This window comes from Motacilla alba, chromosome 2 (genome assembly GCF_015832195.1).
Source record: "Motacilla alba alba isolate MOTALB_02 chromosome 2, Motacilla_alba_V1.0_pri, whole genome shotgun sequence".
Classification (NCBI taxonomy): domain Eukaryota; kingdom Metazoa; phylum Chordata; class Aves; order Passeriformes; family Motacillidae; genus Motacilla; species Motacilla alba.
This window is the reverse complement of record NC_052017.1, coordinates 83,112,177-83,132,820: the sequence shown is the minus strand read 5'-3', so window position 1 is coordinate 83,132,820 and position 20,644 is coordinate 83,112,177. Positions and strand designations below refer to the sequence as shown.

Below are 20,644 nucleotides of genomic sequence, written 5' to 3'. Positions count from 1 at the left end.
CAACTGGGAGTAGAGTTCTGGAAAGAGCTCTTAAATCCCATGAGGATGCCTGTACATATGTGTATGTGTGCTTGGTTTAGGGTTGGGTTTTTTTGTCTCTTCTTTGCTGAGTTTGCTGGCAGCCAGTTGCTGGGGAAAAAAAGGATAATTACAATGCAGAATTGTTTTATGTTTTTCTCCTGTGGATGATGCTATAAATATAAAATTGCAGTAGAGATTTTATGGAATTGTTAACAAACTAAGGAAGATATTAATTGATGGAGAGTGCACAAGGGGAAAAAGATAGTGAAGTTTAAAAAGGAAAGTTGGGCAAATAGCCTTTTTTCTGTGGTGTTAAAAATTACCTAATAAAACTTTGTTTTATTGCATAGGTACACTAATCATTTCTGGCTTTAATCGTTACACTGCATATGCTTTTCAAGCAATTTTATAGAGTGTGTTTTCTAAGATGGCTCATGAAAATCACCTTCATAGTCCATTTGTTTAGATGCAGCAGTGTGCTTGAGTGAAAGCTGACCACCTCTGAAAAGGATGCAGATTGCCCAAATCTATCACTTAAGACTAATAATTCTCTGCACAACGGGGAGAGTGGGTTATTTATTATTACCGGGCTCATAATACTGGGCAGTCTCTGGTTTTAGATCTAGATTTTCCTGTCCTGCAAACACCCCCAAAGAGCCCTGTTATTTAACACAGCATGTTGCCAGTGTTACACATGGTGATTTATGAAAGTGCAAGTTTGAAGTTATCTATAATTGCTCTTAAATATATTTCTGTGTTATCTTCCTCCTCTAAACTACATTGTCTACTTGTTTGTAGTCTTTTTGAACTGCACAGATTAGGCACCCTGCCCCTCTCCTCACCTGAAGCAGGGAACCATCCAGAGCCCTGAAATCACCTTGTGAATCATTCTAGCTTGCTGTTAACCTCCAAAAGCAAACACCAGGAACTGTTGTGAAGCTCTCCCCATCATACTTCATTGTGTATAAAAGGATATTAGCAACTCACGCTACTGGTTCATTTTCTAAAATCTGTCCTTCCCAAAGCCAAGTGACAATGTTCTCTGGTTAATCAAAGAAAGATCTACTTTGACACACAATCCTTTTTCTGTCAAAGAGCATTTTACTCTTTTATGTCGCTTTTATGACATCTGATCCCTTTGAATAAGGAAGGCTAGTTACTGGCTAAGATGTAGAGTTGTCAGCGAGTCCAAACAAGGCTTTTATAAAAGCAAGGAGCTAGTGGGTTCAAGAGGGTGCCAAAACAGAGAGGATGAAAAGCAGTTCAGCAATAGCAGCAGCATTCTAGGTCAAATGGGCTTTGCAGGGGTCAGAGAGTCTTTTTCAGTCACTGAAGAAACGATTGTGGGAAAGAAATAGGAATAATAAAGTCCAATATGTTGATTTTCCCCTGTCTGAAAATCTGTGCTGCATTAGTTCAGAAATTTTTCTATGCTTGTTTGGCAGGTGGTAAAAATAAGGGTCTGAAATGGGAGAGGGTAGCAGACATTTACTTGCAGGGGTAGCTTCCTCTGAAACTTTCAAGAGCAAGCAGACATTTTAGGTAGTGTTGTTTTGAGAGAGAGGCTTCACAATCATTTTCAGTATATGCTTGAAAGAAAAAGCAAACATTAGTGCACAGATCTTCACAACTGCTTGTACATGGAAAAAGCAGGGGAGGGATGGAACACTCTTCACTTCTCGTTCCCTGGCTTGATCCTATCTTGTATTGCCTTTGGTGTAGGAAACTCAACTGCCAAAAAAAGCTTTTGTGAAAGTTACAATACTTTTCTGTTGTGTTATCAACTAACAACAGACAATTTTAACCCCAAGGGAAGTTCTTAACTACCTCAAATTCATAAGGCAGGTTAAATGAGTCCACATTGCATTTCTTTTTCAACCATAGGAGAGTAGACCTAGGTAGCTAAGTTAACTGTCATTACTTTGGAACTGACTGTGGAAATGCTGAAGATTCACAGGGTGTAACTAATGACACCCCATTTGTACCTTTCTGATGATATGTCTGGTGAGACGTCCTTTGTGAGTCTTTTAATTTTTGTTATTGGCTAGCATGTAAAGGAATGGATTTACTTTTGTTTGCAGGGTTTGCAGTGAGAATGACTTCAATTAAAGAGACTATTGGAAAACATGAGGATGGGGCATAAGACTAGGAAGGAGACTGAAAATATCTCATTATGTGAGACTGAAAGTCGCATGCAGGGATGTGTGAGTCAGCAACATGCCCTTGCAGTGATGAAGCACTAACCACAGGCTGGGTTGCACTAGCAAGAGCACAGCCAGCAGATCACAGGAAATGATTATTCCCCTTTACTTGGCTACCATGAAGCCACATGGGAGTCTGTTGTCCAAATGTGAGTCCAGTTTTGGGTTCTGTGTAACAAGGTACTGATACGCCAGAGCAGAGGCAACAGAGTCTGGCACAAAACATCAAGGATGTGCATTAAGGTGCTGAGGCAACAGGGCGGGTTCAGCTCTCCCCTGCAGAAGGGAAGGGTAAGCAGAGTTTGCATGCTGTCTTGCATCTAAAGGAAGAGGAAAGACTGAGACAGGTTCTTCTCTGAGATTCACTGCAAAAAAATAAGACTGCAACAGTGACAAGTTGCAGCTAGAATTTTTTTAGGTTGACATTAAAATAATGTTCTTAAGTGGGAGAAGCATTAGATGCTGCTCAGGGAATGATTCATTATTTTTTTCCAGAGAGGCTGATGGGTCTTCATTCTTGGAGATTTTGAAAGCTAAGCTGTTCAAGGCCCTGAGCTACTTTGTCAAAGCTGGAAGATAGCCTTGCTTTGAGGAGGAAATTGAGCTAGGTGACCTCCAGAGGTTCTTTCCAAATGAAACTGTTCTGTGATTCTGTGACCTAAATAAACTAAGCCAACATTAAGCTGTTCTACATCCTCATTTTGGAGGAGGGCTGGAGCTGCAGAGCATGGTACCTCAGCTCAGTATTTCCTAGCCTCTTTTTGATTTTCTGCAAGGCAGTTCCAGAAGCTGGGAGAGGAGTGCTTTCAAATTGATCCATTGCCCCGCTCCCCTAATAATATTGTTGAAGTATAACAGTGGTAATTTGTTTTTTCTTTGTTTCTTTGATTTTTTTAAAAAGAAGAAAGTATGCAGGTAGGTTCAAATATGCTAAAATTAAAATTTTAATTATGATAGAGAGAAGACCACCCATTCTGTGTACTGCTTTATCTGCTCACTGAGTGATCTTTAACACCTATCTCTATTTACAGGTTTTTGATCCATGAGAAAAATTAGTAAAATGTAACAAGAACACATTGTACCTGTGTGAAAACCCTTAAGCTAATCCTGTGTTCTTCATTTTCATAATCTCTATAAATAATTGCCATAACAAATGTTATCTTTTCCTGTTTCTTCCGTCAGCCTTCTTCCAAGCATATGAAAAAAAATGCACAGTATTTTAATACCGGTCTTTTGTGATGGTCTCAACTTTTTACTGACAGGACAAATAATTAAAGCAGTGTTTCTTTCTCCTGATAGAAGTTTTAAGTACTGTCAGTGAAAGAATTACGTTGTAATTTGGGGACCATTATAAGAATTAATACTTTTTAACATCATGAAGTTTGTGGTAATTTTTTACAACTTCATTATGACAGACCACTTGGACTACAGCAAAGCCATTTTAGTCCATGAAAAGAAAGTTCTTTGGCAGTGGAACAAATGATGAAAGAAATTGTAAAACAACATGTTAGCAAGAGTTAGATAAGTTAGAGAAACTCTGCATCTCTAATATGATTGTGAAGTTCAGGTTACTCATCATGTAAGGGTGGAATCAACTGTTACATCTTACGTCTGTCCTTATTGAATGTAATAACAAAACATCAGCAGTGCTGTAAAACCAGGTCACAGGACTTCCTGAACAGTTAGGATTTACACTCTGTGCCCATTGGACTCAGAAGGGGTGAGGACTTGGGCTTTGGTGACTGATTTTGTAAGTCCAGATGGGATAGGCATCTTTTGAACACTTACGTCCAATTCTAATCTAATTCAATTTTGATAGTGGTTATTTTCATAGTAGTAATCAGAGTGAGTATTTTACCCATGGAAGTCTTCATATATTGAATTAAATCTTCATTTCTGAAAGTACTGATTCACATTTAAACCAGGTGAGGTTTATCTGTCTCCCCATCATTGGCATTCTGGATGAGTAATGTGTGCATATATGCAATATCAAACTGCACGAGTGCAGATATGACTCCTCTAAACTCAAAGTTCAGTGTTTTCCTAATTGCTTACAGGCTATTGAGATTAAAGCAACAAGATCTCTTTTGTGTTAAACAAGAAGCTCACATTCCTTACTCATGAGCTACTCTCCTCTTTCCCTTTTGGTGATCACATTTTTGCAAACAGACGTCCCAGTCCGTCCCCCTCTGTAAGAAAGCCTTTGTAGCTTGTGGCTGACCTAATTGTGCAGCGACAGCCCTGCTGCTGCAAATCTGGGGAGATCCCTGGTGCAGCACTCATGTGGGCTTAGCAGGGTCTGCAGCCTGAAGCAGGATATAGGTAAGCAGCAATGCAAGGCTTTGAAGGACTCTCTCCAGTTTGATGTGGGGGTGAGATGTCCCACGATGATTTTAGAATAGCTTGGAGACCATGGACCAAGTTCTACATGCTTTTCAGTACCACACCCCTCCTGATGCCAGTGAATAGGGTTATGTTACTGAAAACTGTTATATATTTGAAAACTCAGCCTTCTGTGTAGAAATTGTTCAATACTATGTTATCTGTCACAGTTGTAATTTGTGCTTTCAATTCTGAAGTACTTGCTGAATACTCTTTCTTAACCTGGATATATCTTCATGAGGTCCTGGGGATCAGAGCCTGGATTTGTCTTAGTGTTATGACAGAGGAAAGAGAAGAAATTGTTGAGGTTTTTTTCTTTATTTGACCAACCAAAAACCTCAGTAGTGCCATCATTGTGGTCACACTGTGTTAGTGTGGGGTGGAGAAAAAAAATGCAAAAATTGCAAGGCAGAATCACATCTACTACTAAATGTTATCCTGTTCTCCTTGTAGAATTAGAAAGCTTTATAAAGTATTTTCAGTCTCCTGAAGACAAGACCACTCAGTAATGTTGAGGCAGGCTTTCTTCGTGTCATGTGTCATTACCCAGTAATGCCCATCCCATCTTCAGTTTGCACCACTGAAGACTTAATCAAGCATGTAGGAGGAAGAATAGTTCTTACTTAATCCATCCAAGAATGGCTCAAATTTGAAACAGGGGTGTTTTAGTGCTGCTCTTAGCTAAAACAAGGTTGTTAACATGACACAGAGCCATCACAGTTGTGTTTTATATGTGTGCTTTCATGTTCAGACAAGTAGTAGTGGCAGTCAAAATGGTTTGTCTCAGCCAATAACTCTGTTCAGTGCCATGTGTTAACTGTGTTAAAAATTTATGAATCTTCCTGGTGAAGATAAAAAATAGGGAAGCACTTTTTCAAACTAATAGGTTTGAAGAAAGGGGAACATTTTAGTTTTGCTTGAGCTTTGGGGATTTAATCATTGAGTATAAAGATGTCTATTTGTATTTCCATGCTTCAGGATAAAACTGCTGTTGAATTAGGAGGTTCTTATTCTGGCCTGGGTGATTCAGCTGCCAAGATCCAGACGTAGCAGGGATCAATTCTCCCATGAACTCTGATAACAAGAGATTGGTTTTCCTTCTGTTTGTCAACATGTGGGGACAGTCAGCTGGAGGAGAGGATCCTGCAGCAGAGCTGGGAGAGACATAAGTGTTGTTATTGCTGCAGTAGGCAAGTAGGGCTGTGTGACCAAAAGGATCTAAATCCTTGAGCAGAAAGATGCAGGAAATAGTTGCAGGCAGGCAAGAAGAGGATGAGGAAATGCAAGAGACAGTGAGTGAGGAAAAGGCTGCCCCCCTCATGTCAGGATCTGGGAGTAGGTACTTGGCTATAAATGGCTATGTCAGCTATAGGGTGGAGGTCATTTATGGCATCCATGTGACAATAGATTTGTCATGTATTACAGAGAGGTCTCTTTGCATCAAGGTATATATACTGCATTGTGCATTACTTCAAAATCTTCCTGTGTGCTTTCATTCTTCAAATTCTATTCTGTAAATTGATTTCTTTGTTATCCTACTTTGTCCTGGTTTTAACATATTGTAACTTTTACTAATGTTTGTTACTGGCCTTTTTTTTTTTTTCTAAAAGCCAAGAAGCCATTTACTCATATCTGTTTGTACACAGTGAGTTTTTGTGGGGTTTTATTATTTGATGTTCAATGTCAAACTATTCATATTTATCCTTCATGTTGGTGTTTTGCTAACTGTAGTTCTATGGTTAGCATGCTCAAATCCATTCAGTGGCACATACTTTGTTCTTGTAATTACCATTTTAAAATGGAATAATCTCTGAGACTATATCCAGAATCTAGAACTAATGTTACAGAAAATAAGGTCAAAGAAATCAAATAACATTGCTTCCAAAGTTGCAATAGAGTCTTTGGATCATCTTCCATCATTAATATCAATTCTTGACAGCACTTAAATATTTAATCATGATTTGTAACCCTCTGAATTTTATTGCTTCTGCTGTTGGAAATCAATTTCAGTACTTAATGGCATCTTGTAACCTCAGTCAAGGAGAATGTTGGCTTGATTTTTATTCTGGCTTTACTCGAAGCTTCACTGCTAAGCTATACCCTGACAAAATTATTTCTGTGACATTCTGTGATAAAATTGTTTTCAGTTCTCTGACTTAAAAAAAATACTTTTGTGTATGCAACAGAATTCAGAAGTATTTCTCTCTGTTGATCATTTTTGTTGAGCTATAGCTTCACATATTCTCCAAAACGTTGTTAATTCCAAGCCTAAAATACAATGAAGTGTATCTTTAATCTTAGTCACACTTGCAGACCTGGGACTTCTCATGTAATTAACATCCACCACAAGTGTCTGGAAGATCAGACCATAAACTGTTGTTTAATCTTCCTCTTGCTTACTGAGGTTCAAGAAGAGAGCACATTTATAATTTCAAATTAAAAATTTAGATTAGTCTTCATTGATTCCTTTTGATCAAGAGAAGTGTGTTAGGGCTTGATTCTGTTTCGTCACTCAGTATTTTCAGTCACTGAAATTATTGACCTGGTTGGGAGCTCTCCTTCAGTGGCATAATTGTAGGATGAAATTGAGTACATTTCTTAGTAGAAATTAGAACTGTGTTTTTTACCAAAAAAAACAAAAAGGGGTAGCTTATAGAAACCAAACTAAAAGAGGGTACAAGAAAGTATACTGTGTCAAGTCTCCGCTCAAAATTTGCCTCTTTTAATAGAATTAAACAGGCAAAGGGCATATCCCTTGATCTCCTTTATAAATAACTAAACATTGGAAAAGTTTACATTTCAAGTATGGTACTGTCTACTTTTCTGTACACTTATTAGGAGATTTTGTATGCTTTGAAAAATAGAAAAAGGGAAGGGTGATGAAATCAGTGACACCCACTGGGCCAGCAGTAGGTCTAGTTTACCAATTAAGTGTCCTGACTGGGAAATGCTGCCCATTTTTACCTGTACACAGACTTCTTATTGGAAATGTTATCTGTTTGACATAGCATAGAAGAGAAATAATGAGATTGTGTTGCCATAAGGAGTAAGAGGAGAGATTTCTTGAACCATGTTATTTAAACTTCAGTCTAAATCCTCAAGAAACTGTCCCTGGAAAATTGTTTCTTCAGAGAATTAAGGAAACTGATTTGCTTTGGAAGTTATAAGTCCCAAGCCCCAGAGGACCAGCATAGCAAACCACATCTCTAAAACCAAAGGACATAATTCTTGTCACTTTTCAAATCATCTTTATCTTATATACAAATACTGAGCACCCTCCCTCACATTTCTAATGCATTTCATGTGGGTTTTTCCAATTACAAAGGGGCAGCTCTCTGATTTATGTACTGATGACTTCCAGCTAACTTTCCTTGCTGTATTTCATTTAGAGAGCCTGCTGTCTACACATAATAATGTTTATGTAGTGGATGACACGGTTCTGGAGCTATCGGAGGTGGAAGAAACGGCATCAGAAAGCAGCTGCTTTGCATCAGAGGACACCACGGAGGACTCGGGCGTTGTGAGCTCCCCATCTGACATTGTGTCTCTGGATTCACAAAATGACAGTATGAAGTTGAGAGACATCAAGCTGGTCAATGGCTACATGGACCCAGCTGAGGCAGATGCAGTGTGTGGCACAGAGACAGGCCCCGTGCAGAACGCTCACTGCAACAGCGTGGGACCTGACAGTGCTCCGCTGAGGTAAATATTTACTTGCCACCAGCTCTTGTCCTCCTGGTAGGGACTCATTTAAGAAAACCAACTTATACTTACTTCTGCTCTTTCATAAAGAAGTACCAATGCCAAGTGACTCCTCCCAGTGAAAAGCTAACTGCCAAATCCCCTTGAGCAACATACTTGTAGCAACAGGCAAAGGTCACTTTTTTGTTTGAACTTGCAGTTACATTTCTTGCAAAAGACCACTGCCCTCCAGAGCTGATTTCTTCAAGGAATATGAAATAATTTTGTTACAGTTTGGTTTATTTTGTACTTCTGATAGCACCTGAAGTTTTAAAAAAATGTTACCATATATTGATCCAGAAAAATGACATGCTGGTCATATAATGGAAAATTCAAGCCTCTGAAAGCCAGGTGGAAAAGGACTGTATTGTATGCAGTGAGCTTTGGAGATTGGTTTGGAAATGTTTGCATACATATATATATATATATACACATATATACATATATATATATACATATATATATATATACACATATATATGTATTTATACACACATGTATATATATTTGTATGTATATTTGTATATATATATTATATGTATATTTATATGTATATCTATCTATCTATATATATATCTTCACCTAATGCTAACCTCCACTGGTGTTATACTTTGGGGTGGGGGTCTTTTCAGCCTATTTCCTTTTCTTCTCCCTTTCTTTTTTTTTTTTTTTTCACCATAAACAAACACTTTTCTGCAGTTTTGCAAGAAAATATGAGAACCTGGAGTTTAACTAGAAACTGCCTTCAAGCACAAATGACTCTGACACTGTTTGTTTGCCAAAACTCACATAGTTGGTGGCAGAGCTGCAAAGGGAACCCAAAATTTATAGGACTTCGCAAATACAAGCTGGCCAAATAGGAAGCTGTGTCTCCAGCAAGGAGGGTGGCCTGGTAATACTGACAGGGATCCGCTCTGTGTGATGCTTCAGAGTCATGGGACAGGGGCCAGAAATTCCTCTGAATTCTCAGTTGACACAAAGTCTGTGCTTTCTGGTCTCTCTCCATTCAGCTGCTAATCTGTTCCCTCTTCATAAAAGCATGTATCATGACCTAGTTATTTCCATCCACACATTTCTGAGTGAGAACTTCATCTTGGATCATGCAGTGGGTGATAACTTAGGGATAAATTAGTCCAAAGTCAGTATTTAACCTACTGAAATGATCTTGGGGTTTTTCTTTATCCATCAGTATCAATGGGGACAAGGTCAAGCCTCACTTAGATACTTGCTCCAGAATACGTTATCCTTGTGATTTTTCCTTTTGCAGTGTCTTAGGTCCTGATGTAGTTTCTATTGGAAGGATTAGATAGGCTGGTACAGTAACTGCAATTAACATTCCAGACCTGATCCAAAAAAGCAACCCATTAATTTCAGTAGGCTTAGATTGGTCCTTTTGAGGTAAATAGGCTATCCCAACTTTCTTCAAAATGCAGGATCTAAAGTGGTTTGAAAAACACACATGCATGTTCAGTGGGGGAGGAGGAAGTTGGCATTTTGTTGACCAAAGACATCAAAGCAAAGCCCTGTAATACCAATACTAATGAGCTACAATTTGGGGGGAACTTTTCCTGTTTTTTCAATCAAATGAAGGATTAACCACAGGTCATTGTGACGCACTCTCTCTTGAAAGTCAGTATTCCCTCCATCCTTCACCTCAGCCAAAGACACATATTCTGTCCATGACATTTAGATTTGCCCTTGCCCCACAAACCCACATAATTTTTACTATTTGAACAGAGTGCACAGAGAAGTCCATCAGGACTTGGGTCCAGTGGTCTTGCTGAGGCTAAGGAGTGGAAGCTGGAAGAATCACATGATGCACTGCCCGTTGCAGTCAGGAAGGTGCTGAGAGGCCAGGGTTGCAATGTCCTGTCTTGGGCCCCCAGTTCAAGAGAGAGACTGGAAAACTAGAGAGGGTCCAGTGGAGAGCCACTGAGGAGGCTGGGGCACTGGAGCACATGTTGGTAAGGAGGGACCTGGCTGCAGTCTTTCCCTAACTGAAGGAGGACTATCAGGGTTCTCAGGTATACAGTGGGAAAGGACAAGAAGCAACTGTCACCAGCTTTTCTCTAAAGGAAAGAAAAATTAAACATGAGGGAATTCCTCAAAATGGGAATGGTTAAGCTGTGGAAGAGGTTCCCCAGAGAAGTTGAGGAATTCCATGTCTGGAGATTCTCAGAAGTCAGCCAGGTGAAGCCTTGGGCAGCCTGTTCCGGCTTTGAAGTTAGCCCTGCTTGGAGCAGGAGATTGGGCTAGGCTTCCAACTTTCTTTTTTTTTTTTTTTTCTGTGTTTTTATAATGCTAAATGTTCTATATTTATCTAATAGATCTGTAATTGAAAAACAGAGGTTTGGGACTGAAATAGGTTGTTGTTGTTGTTGTTTGGGGCATGCAGTTATTTTTCATAAAATCTATTTATTTTTTCGTTCTGAGACAGCCAAATTGCTCCAGATCAGCTTAGCAATATAGCAAAAACTTAACATTTGTGATGTGTTTTAATCTTACGTCAGCAACCACAACAGTGATGCTGAAAGTTATATCCTTTAAAATGTTATGCCTGGAATGTGCCAGTAATATTTGAAGGTAAATGCAATTCCACTCATAACCTATCTTTGTAAACAAAGCAGCTTTGAAAATTGTGCTCCTCTAAATCCTTTTGAGGTCAAGCTGCTAAGTTTCTAAAAGCCACTTCCTAAGTGTAGAGGAAAGGGAAAAAATGTATTTTTTTAAACTATTTGCTTGAAATTCTTGTTTTAACCAGATATAAATTTATTCTTAGTACAATTTTGAGTATGGACAAATTTGGAGAACATCAATTTCCATTTTCACTGTCAGAACAACTGCCACCCCACTAGTAAAATGTGTTGTGAACTCAGAAATTCTACACAGCTCTTTGATGAATGGGCTACTTTCAGGACCAAACCAGCCTCATGAATCCCAGACAAGTCAAAATGCACTTCGTGTAAGCAACCAATACCAAGCTATACAGAGTTTTAAGTACATTTCATAAGCTACAAAATGTAAAGGAAAACTTTACACAGAGCTTACTCATTCCTCTCTATCTTCTACTTTGTGCACTGGTGATCTAAACTTAATTCTAAAAGGAAGATAAAAACAAATAAATTGGAACAATGTGTCGCTACTGTAATGTAGTTGGGGTTAGCAGCAGTGAGACTGAGTTCTCCTTGAGTCTGAGTTCTACTGAAGCCAGAAATTCTATTTAGTGACTAATTTAGCTAAGGCTTGGGAAAAAAAGGTTAATAAGAATAATGGAAACATTTAGTTGCCATTTTAAATTGTAAACCTGACTAAAAATTGGGCTTTTCAGCCAGTGAAATAAATTCCTAAGAATTAATAGTGCTATGTGCTAAAATATTTTGTACTCTGGTAGATTGTGAAAAGTACTCTTAAAGTGGAAGCAAATTATATTTGAGTGTGAAGGGCTGTAAAAAAAGTCCAGGTAGTATTTTGCCCATCCATTGTGAAGAACTGCAATGAAGAGCAGGATCAAGTCCACAGTTCTCATATAGGTTTGCTCCAAAGACTTAGCCGGTGCTCCAGGAGATCAAGAATATTTTGCTATATGGCTTCCTCCAATTAGTTGTATGTTTTGCTTTAAATTTATTTTTCTTGGGGTTTCTGGAGTTGTTTACTGGATGTTCTAGGTGGTCTCTGTGTTGCTGTAATGTCTGATAGCATTAGAGTATCACAGCAGTGTTTTCATCTGCTGCTGAGGTTGAGGAAACTTGCGAGCATTTAAGGGTACATGGGATAGGTTTGTCTGCACATAGCAGGATAAGATCATGGCCAGGTCAGAAAATTCACCAACCACGGGCTTTGCACAAACAAATATAACAGCACAGCAGAGCTCTAATCTACTTCAGTTCCCAGAGCACAGAAACAGAAATTTCTGAACGAAGGTACAAGGATTCCAGGGTTTCCAAGCTGGGGTCTTTCCTCTATGGTTTTAATTTTCTGTTCATGGTAGCAACTTGAAAATGCGCTCCTTTTTGTTTGGTTAGGTTTGGGGATTCTTGTTCATGCAATCGTAATCCAAATATACATATTAATTAGTGATTAGAATGTCAAAACAAATGTCAAAACACTCTAGTCCTACTCTTAGCTCTGCCTCTAACCTGTTAAACCATCTTGGTCTCTTTGCCTGTGAGATCCCCTTCTGACACTGACTGTTTTTTTACAGCAAAAACCATAACACAGCTATCATATCTCACGATACATTTGTACAGTGCCTGGTGGAGCAGAATACAGACCTCAGCTGGAGGTGCCAAGGGCTAAACCCGTATAAATAATTGACTACATGCAACATTTGCCTGTGAATGTTTTAATATTAACTGCTGAGTCTGAACATTGTACTACATAGTTCTCTTTATTCATATCCTTTCTTACGGTTGATGTCTTTGTGTTATGTATCTGTTCACCAAATTTTAATATATAGTGTTAAATGAGTAACAAGAAAACCACAGAGAAGCTGAAATGTTGCTTATGTAGCAGTAAGTACATCTCATGATCTCACAGTGTTGCAACCCTGTCCTCCCATACCCCGTCTTTTCCCATCCTATGTGTGGTGTCATCACGCAAGCTCCTAGGGGCAGGGATCAGACAATTTTACACGCCTATAAAGCATCATACACACCTACTGTCTGGAGCTTTATAAATAATTACACATTAAAAATTATGTTAAAATAATATTATTAGGAATGCTAGGTCATGTGCTCAAAGTTAGCTGACTTCAATATTAAGGCTCTGTGTGTAATCTTAGATTCTCCCCTTTTAACGTTAATTCCCCCCCTTTTGTACAGTATGATAATGTCTCTGGTTACAGGGATAGGACTCAATTTTGTTTTCTTTCTAAATTTCAGTACTCAATTAAAAGGACAGATATTCCGCCATTCTTTCAGTTCAAAATCTCTTCTGGAATTAATTAATTACTACTTAATTTCCTTTGGCTCTCTTTATGTTACTCATTGCACTGGTATTCACATGCTATGCAGACTTTAATTCATTTCTCTGCACAGTGCTCATGTGATATGAAGCGGTGGCATTTTCCTGTTTTCAGGAAGGAGAGCTGATGGGCAGAGAGTCAAGGCAAAGTAGTGAACAGAGAGACCATGCCAGGACCACTGTTTTTTCAGAGGGCTGAGTATTAAATAGAATTTCATGTAGCAGAATGCAGTTCTCCTTTTCCTGCAAACTCTGTTCTTGGAAGACATTTAAACATTTTGGTTGAATTAAGATAATAGTATGATTATGGGAATGATAGAATTGTCATGTGGACTGTCACCTCACAGAGGTATGTAGTTTCTCAACTTTAAAAGCAACTGAAATCAGTTTTAAAGGGGTTCACTCCTAAGAGTGGTTCTGCTGTCCTGTCTCAGAGAAGGAAAAACACTTTAAAATACCAGACATTTTTTTTTATTCTGAAAATATTTTAAATGTATTGAAATGTTTAATAAAAGTATTTTAAAATGTGAAGAGAACTTTGTAGTTATGAAGATATAAATAAATACAGGTTTGTGTGCAGCAAAAAGACAAAATACCTTCTGAAAGTCTGAAAGGGATTTTCCCCTCCCTTGAGTGTCTGCTTCAGTAGCCATGAGAGAGGAATATTTTTTCACGTACAGCCAGTAGAGGACATAGGGTGGGGGTGGGGATCCCTCCAGAGATCAGTTCGTGCTGTGGGTCTGGACAGAGATAATCCCATTTCCTCCCTTTCTCTTGGAAGAATTTGTTACCTTTGGCTCTGGTCAGGGTAGCTGAAGCTGCTGGGAGGACAGTCCTTTTAGTTACCAACCTGAGAAGTACTTGCTGTTTGCTACTAAACTGTTTGGGTTTTGATGAGTTAGTTTAAAACGAAAGCTTGAAACAATAGGGGTGGGTGAACCTGTTCTGCTTAATTTTCAGACCATTCACATTCAAATGTTGCAGGGTTTTGTGTTCCACTTGGGAAGGACAGGACAGAAGGAGAAGTCAGTAGCTGGAGAGAATTCAGCGTGGAAGCTGGTCAGAAGAAATAAAAATAGTGAGTGGCAGAAGGGCAGGAAGGGAAGAGAAAAACTACAGTGAAAAATAGCAGTGTATGTATGTATTATATATACCTCTGTGCGCAAACACATTCTGTGTAATTACTTGTAACTGTCTCTGAGAAACAGGAGAAAGTTTAGTTCTGTTATTTCTCTAGATCTAGGTTAGGTTTTGTTTTAACTGGGTAGGCCTGTTTAACTCTTTTGAAAATAGTTTCAATGAGTAGGAAAGTAGAGAAAGGGTTAAAGTGACAGGGAGAACCTCAGGGAAGAAAAATTATTTAATTAAGACCCAGATGTCTGACAGATTTGCAAGCCTCTGCTTCTTACATAGTTTTCCTTCCTTATCTCTAGCTTTCCCTTTCCCCTTGTTCCAGAAAACTCTTCAAATTTGGAAACTTTTGTGCACTTTTTTGCTGGCAGATCTTCATGGAGGAAAGATATGATGGATATTATGGTTAAATAATAGATACAGTCATTCTAGGGCAAAAATACTGATTAGCCTTTCTGTTAAACTAGTCCACTGGAAAAATACTGTATGCTTTGGAGCTGTAGAATATTTTAAATATTAGAGAGCAGCTTGGGTTGCTAAAGGTCTGGTGTTGGCTTACAGGAGAGGAAAGTTCTGGTTCTTTTCTGTTTCTATTTTTCTGTGTAAATCAAGAGAAGTTATTTGACTGTACAATCTTTTAACTTTGCAGTGTTACATTATACAGGTGATGTGACTGTACTAAGATCTAAATCATGCTAGCCCCCTTTCCTGACTATTTCTGGCAATTCTGTCTGCCTACGGGCTTTCCTGTGGAGAAGCTGTTGCCAGAGGAGGGGGAGTGGGGATGCATCCGCATTATAGCAGCTACAAGCTGCTGCTTATGCAGCAGGACCTGAAACTGACATTTGTCGGGTACTCTGGAAGCTTAAATCACCCTGGTATGTACCAAATTAGAGATTGCAAGCATTAGAACACAAAATGATGCTACGAAAAGCATATTCGTTTGCTTTCTGTTTAGATTCTTGACCAGTAACCATGGAGGAAAACTGTAAAAGGACCATAAACCCAGCTGCCTTTGAAAAATTGCTTCATTTTCCTCCTCGCCTCTGTTTTCAAGTTCTTATTGTTAATTGGGTGGCAGCGTATCTGAAGACACTAGTGGACCTGTGTATTACAGGATTGAAAAATAGTTAAATTCAATCTCTGATGACTTTTATTCAGCACAGATATAAATGCAGTGTAAAGACCTTTGTTTGATGTAGTCCCACAGAACTAGAAACAGGACACAAACTAAAAATGGAAAGGAAGTGATACCTGTACCTTGCTCTCAAAAATATGTGCAGCTTTTTTTTTTATTGCCTATCTAAGAACATTAAAAAGAAGGTTATCTGGTATTCAACAGAATATGACCATGTGCTTTTTTCCATTCCTAGTTGCCTGCCAATTTCAGAAATCTTTCATCAAATACAAGTGATGACTTTGCTATCTAACCAGTCCTGAATTGTTTAGTCTACAACTTTTGAATTTTAACAGACTTTGGTTAAAAATTCATTCTCAAGGTCACAGGAGGCAGTAGATATGGAAAATATCACTGGTCCAGTCATGACTAGAGTCAGGTTAGGTGACTAGAGTGTCCAGCACTTATTCTAGGTGTTCTCCTGCTGCAGTTATAGCACTTCCTTGAATAGAAATGAAAAAAAGTTACCTAGCCTAAGAAATACAAAGAATGGAAAAATGGTTTCTAAGATTGTGGAAACCATTGGTTTATCCAGAACACAGTTACCTCCACTTTTGAAGAGCACTTTGCCTCATCACTCACAAAAATGAATATATGAAAAGCCTGAATTTACTTAATGCCGTCTTTCTGGCCTGATTGAATAGCAAGTTGTTTTTTAAAAGCTTCAGCCATACTTCCTACAACTTGAAATCCTTCAGCATCAGTGTCTTCTTTAACAGCCACCTTTATATATACACAAGGTAGAAGCATTTCTCATTGCAGCATTTGTGTAAGAGGTGAATATCATGGATTCATTTTAAAGAGAACAAATTTGGATACATAAAAATGGGTTAATGTAATTCCCCAGTACCATACTGGGACAGCTGTCTGAGCTGGGAAGGGAGCCTGAATGTTCCAAAGCCCAGTCTTTGGAACTGGAGTAACCATGTCAGTTTTCCATGTAGGTCAGTCCCTCTTAGCTGCCCAAGGCTCATGTGAGAAGCTGAATGTTCTCAATGTACCTCACAGTTGTCACTACATCCCTGCACGTCCTACTGCTGTGTGCGCCTATATGGATTTGACTTATTTGCAATGGCTCTGTCCTTCCACCCCACCTAGTAACAAGTTCACGGGAGCCATGTTCTCAAGTCTTTCAGTATAGCAAATACTGTGCAAAATGAGTGAAATTGCAAATCACAATCTGTTAACCTGAGATATGTCTGCTACTAGGCTTCTTCTTACCTGCTGCCATTCAGGTAGGATGCAAGTTTCCCTGTCTTGCACATTAAGTCTTAAGAGCCCCAGAAAGATGTCTTGAATATCCTACAGCATTTAAAATGGCAGCAAGTATCTGCATTTGGATAATTGAATGTCTTCCTCCCTCCCTTCTCTGCAGTTTACATAGGTCTGTCTGTTGTCCTTAAGCAGGTATGGTGGGAGGTGTGGTCTCTACCTCTGGTGGCATACATGAGGCTAACCAGACCTCCCAAGAAGTGCTTAGAGAAACTTGAGTCAGATTTATCATTTATGGACCCACAGGTAAACCTGCTTTGACTATAACAAAATGGCAGCTTTTCGCATTGCAAATCCCTTGTCCTACCACAAGTCTGGGTTTATTTTTATGCAGCATTTCCAGCTAGTTTTATCAGATAAATTTCTCTGTTTCTTAGAATGTTAACCTTCTTGTAATTGTATGTCTCTCATGGCACTAATTTGGTAAAATGCTGCTGTAAGTTTCATTTTGTCTCCAACTGCGCAAATGACTGCCAAGGAGTAATTAGGCGTTGTAGCCTGAGCTCAGTGGAACATTAAATGCTGTAGTTTAGTAGTCACTTTGCTTCGTTCTGTGCTCTTGCACAAATCTCTGCTAATCTGCATAAGTAATATGTGCGCAGGCTTCCAGAAACCATGCACATTTGCCATTTCGAGCTTGGGCTAAATGCTCACCAGTGCTGTATTTTTAGCACCTCATATTTTAACCGGGGAGGCAGCGTAAAGGTTTAAAGGTTATCAAGTTCTTTCCTAAGTCAAAAAAAAAAAAAAAAAAAAAAAAAAAAAAAAAAAAAAAAAAAAAACCCGAAGAAAAAACGAGCATGTATGAGAAAATACCACTGGTAATGTTTATCCAGAGTGTAAAACATGGTATCGAAATAGGTCATCTTTTTCTTGGCTTCTGGCCAGAACAGCTGTCAACAAAAGAAAAGTGTAGAAGGGAAGAAGGCTATGGAAAAAAAATTTGAGGCCCTATTGTTTTCCTTTTCCTCTGAGAAAGAGTCTTAGGCATATTTGTAAGTCATGTGAGCTACTGGAAACTACCAGACCTTCACCTCACAAAACACATAGCCCGTTCTAAATTCCCAGTGGTAAGAATTTTAAGAAAAGCCCTTGTGATTAATCTACACCTTCTGGCTTGCTTTGTGGGTGAGTTTGGAGATGCATCGAACAGTAGCTCTTCCAGAGATTTAGAAAAGCAAAAGAAAATATCTACTTTTTCTGACGCTCCCTCTGTAGCAGCAAATAAGAATTCTTTCATTTTCAATGCATTGTTCTCTTTCTTTCAGAAAAATGCTGTGAATTGGATAATATTATCCCAGTTGTCTAAGTAAAGAGATTGAAGCAGAGATTGAGAGGTAAATTATGTATAGTCACTGCATAAGTACTCAGAGGATAATGAAAGAGACCACTGCTGGCTGTTGTGCCCAGCAAAGAGAGAAGCATTTTGCAATGAAAATTGAAAGATTCCTACTGATAGACATGAGAAAAGAACTATTCTGTGCAGTGCAATGGACCTATGCTCCACGTTTGAAGCCCAGGAATGCTTGTTCCCATCCCAAATATGTTTTTCTGGACAAATTTCCCATAAAATTCTCAAGCCCATTTTTTCCTGTAGAAATTCCATCACAGACAACCTTAGTAATACAGATTTTGGCTGCATTGTAGAAGAGTCAGGCAATAGACAGGAAAATATAATCAGGTAGCAAAAGGGTGGTGAGCTGGTATAGCCTTCATGAAATTAGGTCTCGTGAGTTTACAGATTTTTCTTCCAAGGCTTTGAAAACAACTTCTCCACAGTAGGTCAGAGAATGAGTCTCACTGTCTCACTTACTGAATCTCACTTACTTGCCTCCAGCTGTGTGCAACTATTCTGCAAGACCAGCTTTGTAAAGAAGAAAGTGGTATTTGCTTTCCATGATGGATAGACTTGTTGCTTAGCTGGTGCACAGTTAGAATGGTTCTCCCATTGTAAATGCTCTTTCTGAGTTTGCAAGTAAATTGTTTTAAAATGCACTCAGAGTAGAGTATTTTTTATTAATTTCATGAAACTTTCCACTGCAAGAACAATATGAAATTCAGTTAGTTCCTTCTTTCTGCCATCTTAACATTGAGAGTTTTGTTTGCCAGCCTTCTCTCCCAATTCGAATGCTTCAATAAGTGTAAATCTTTTTGTCAGATTGCTCAGATGAGTAATCTCATTGATTTATGGATGCGTGTGTGTGTATGTGTGTTTGTGCCTCGGGGTACAGAGGGACTGCAGTCCCACAGCGCCAGGTGCCTGCACTGGAGACTTTAACTGATTTGCTCCTCCATCTTTGTAATCCATTAGGGGAAAACTCAGTTCACCTTGAATCTTGCAGTGTGGATGTTGAGCCTGAGCATCATAAGATCACACTGGCTTGGGAGATGTTCAGGGCCTGTCAAAGCTCAGGTCAATGGCAGATGTTGGAAGAAATTTTTTTCCAGTCACAGAGCACCCTGCATTTTTGTCTGTATTTAAAACAACCAGTACTGATTTAGTAACAGTTTAGGAAACCTCTTAGTCATATATCAAGCCTTGTTGTCTTGAATTAATCCCATCTGTGTATTCAGATACACAACAATGTGTGCATGACAGTTTTGGAAGACTTCCTTGGAGGTGTATGTTGTTGTTTTTATTGATACCACATACATGACATCAGCTTTGTAAGTGCAAGGTAGTTGAGGTAAAAGTAGAAGGATCAGGCTGCAGGACTACTACAAAAGACATAAAGGAGAGGTGAATGCTAAATAAATAACGAAGTAAAATAAAATCAAATACCTGATGCTTCAACATGTTGTTTCAGTTGCTCCTGGTATAAGCAAGGGAAAAATCAAACAACAAAGTAGCAAAAAATGATGCTACATTGTTGGACGAAATTTAAATCAATATCAGGAAACACCCCTGCATTTTTATTCAGATTCCTCTCTTAAAGGAAAGAAGAAAAATGGCATTTTTCAGGTAACATTTGTCAAACTAACAAAAAAAATCTGTCATGTGTTACTGTATCTGTGCAATTAAGGGTATGATCTTGAAAAGGGCAAATCTGCTTCACCCTGCTAGAGTTAGTTTAAGTGTGGCTGGAATGGAAAGTGACTTTTTAAATAGATTAATCTCAAGGGCAAAACTTAGATACAGTGTCACATACCACAACATCTTAAATTTGGGTGAGGTAACCAAAAGAAATGAATTGTCTGATGTGAAATTTTAGTTTCAATGGTTTGGATAAAAATGTTCTGCTGATCAACTGATCAAGATTTTCCTCTAATAAAAAGGAGAACTGTTATGTTGCCATACAGGTGGGTTTTTGTTTTGGTTTGTTGTTGTTTTCTTTTTTTTTTTTTTTAATGTTAAGGGGACTGTTTTTAGGATTTTTTTTTTGTTTCATTTTCTTTTTCTTCTCTTATTTTAATAAGCCAAATCAACACTTGGCACTCATTCTGATTTCAGGCTTGTCTTAGGTCATTATACGGCTTCATCAGTTTTCTGGCAAAATCAGGTCCCTTAATGTTTCATTAGAAACTGCTTTCACTCCCTCCCACACCTCAAGATGCAGAGTGATTGTCTAACAGTACTTTGAGTGTACTTATTTTTCATTACCATGCAATTTTTATTTAATTAAGGTGCATGTATATTGTTACAGCGGCTGCACAGGATTGTTAGTGGTCTGCCTTAAAATTGTATGGATGTGCAAAACCTTTGTCCTGGCATATGCTGTGTTTCTGCGTTTCTGCAGTCCAGCTGAAATGTGTACTT

The 20,644-nt window shown here is 38.6% G+C and overlaps 1 protein-coding gene across 9 annotated transcripts in view; it reads left to right on the top strand.

The window, feature by feature from the left end:
• Window positions 1-20,644, top strand: part of COBL (cordon-bleu WH2 repeat protein) — a 203,364-nt gene that overhangs the window by 169,105 nt on the left and 13,615 nt on the right. For all 9 annotated transcript variants that reach the window (XM_038129018.1, XM_038129015.1, XM_038129022.1 and 6 more), the window contains one exon: window positions 7,994-8,306. In XM_038129018.1, coding sequence (XP_037984946.1) covers window positions 7,994-8,306 — 313 coding nt within the window. The remainder of the gene's footprint in view (window positions 1-7,993; window positions 8,307-20,644) is intronic.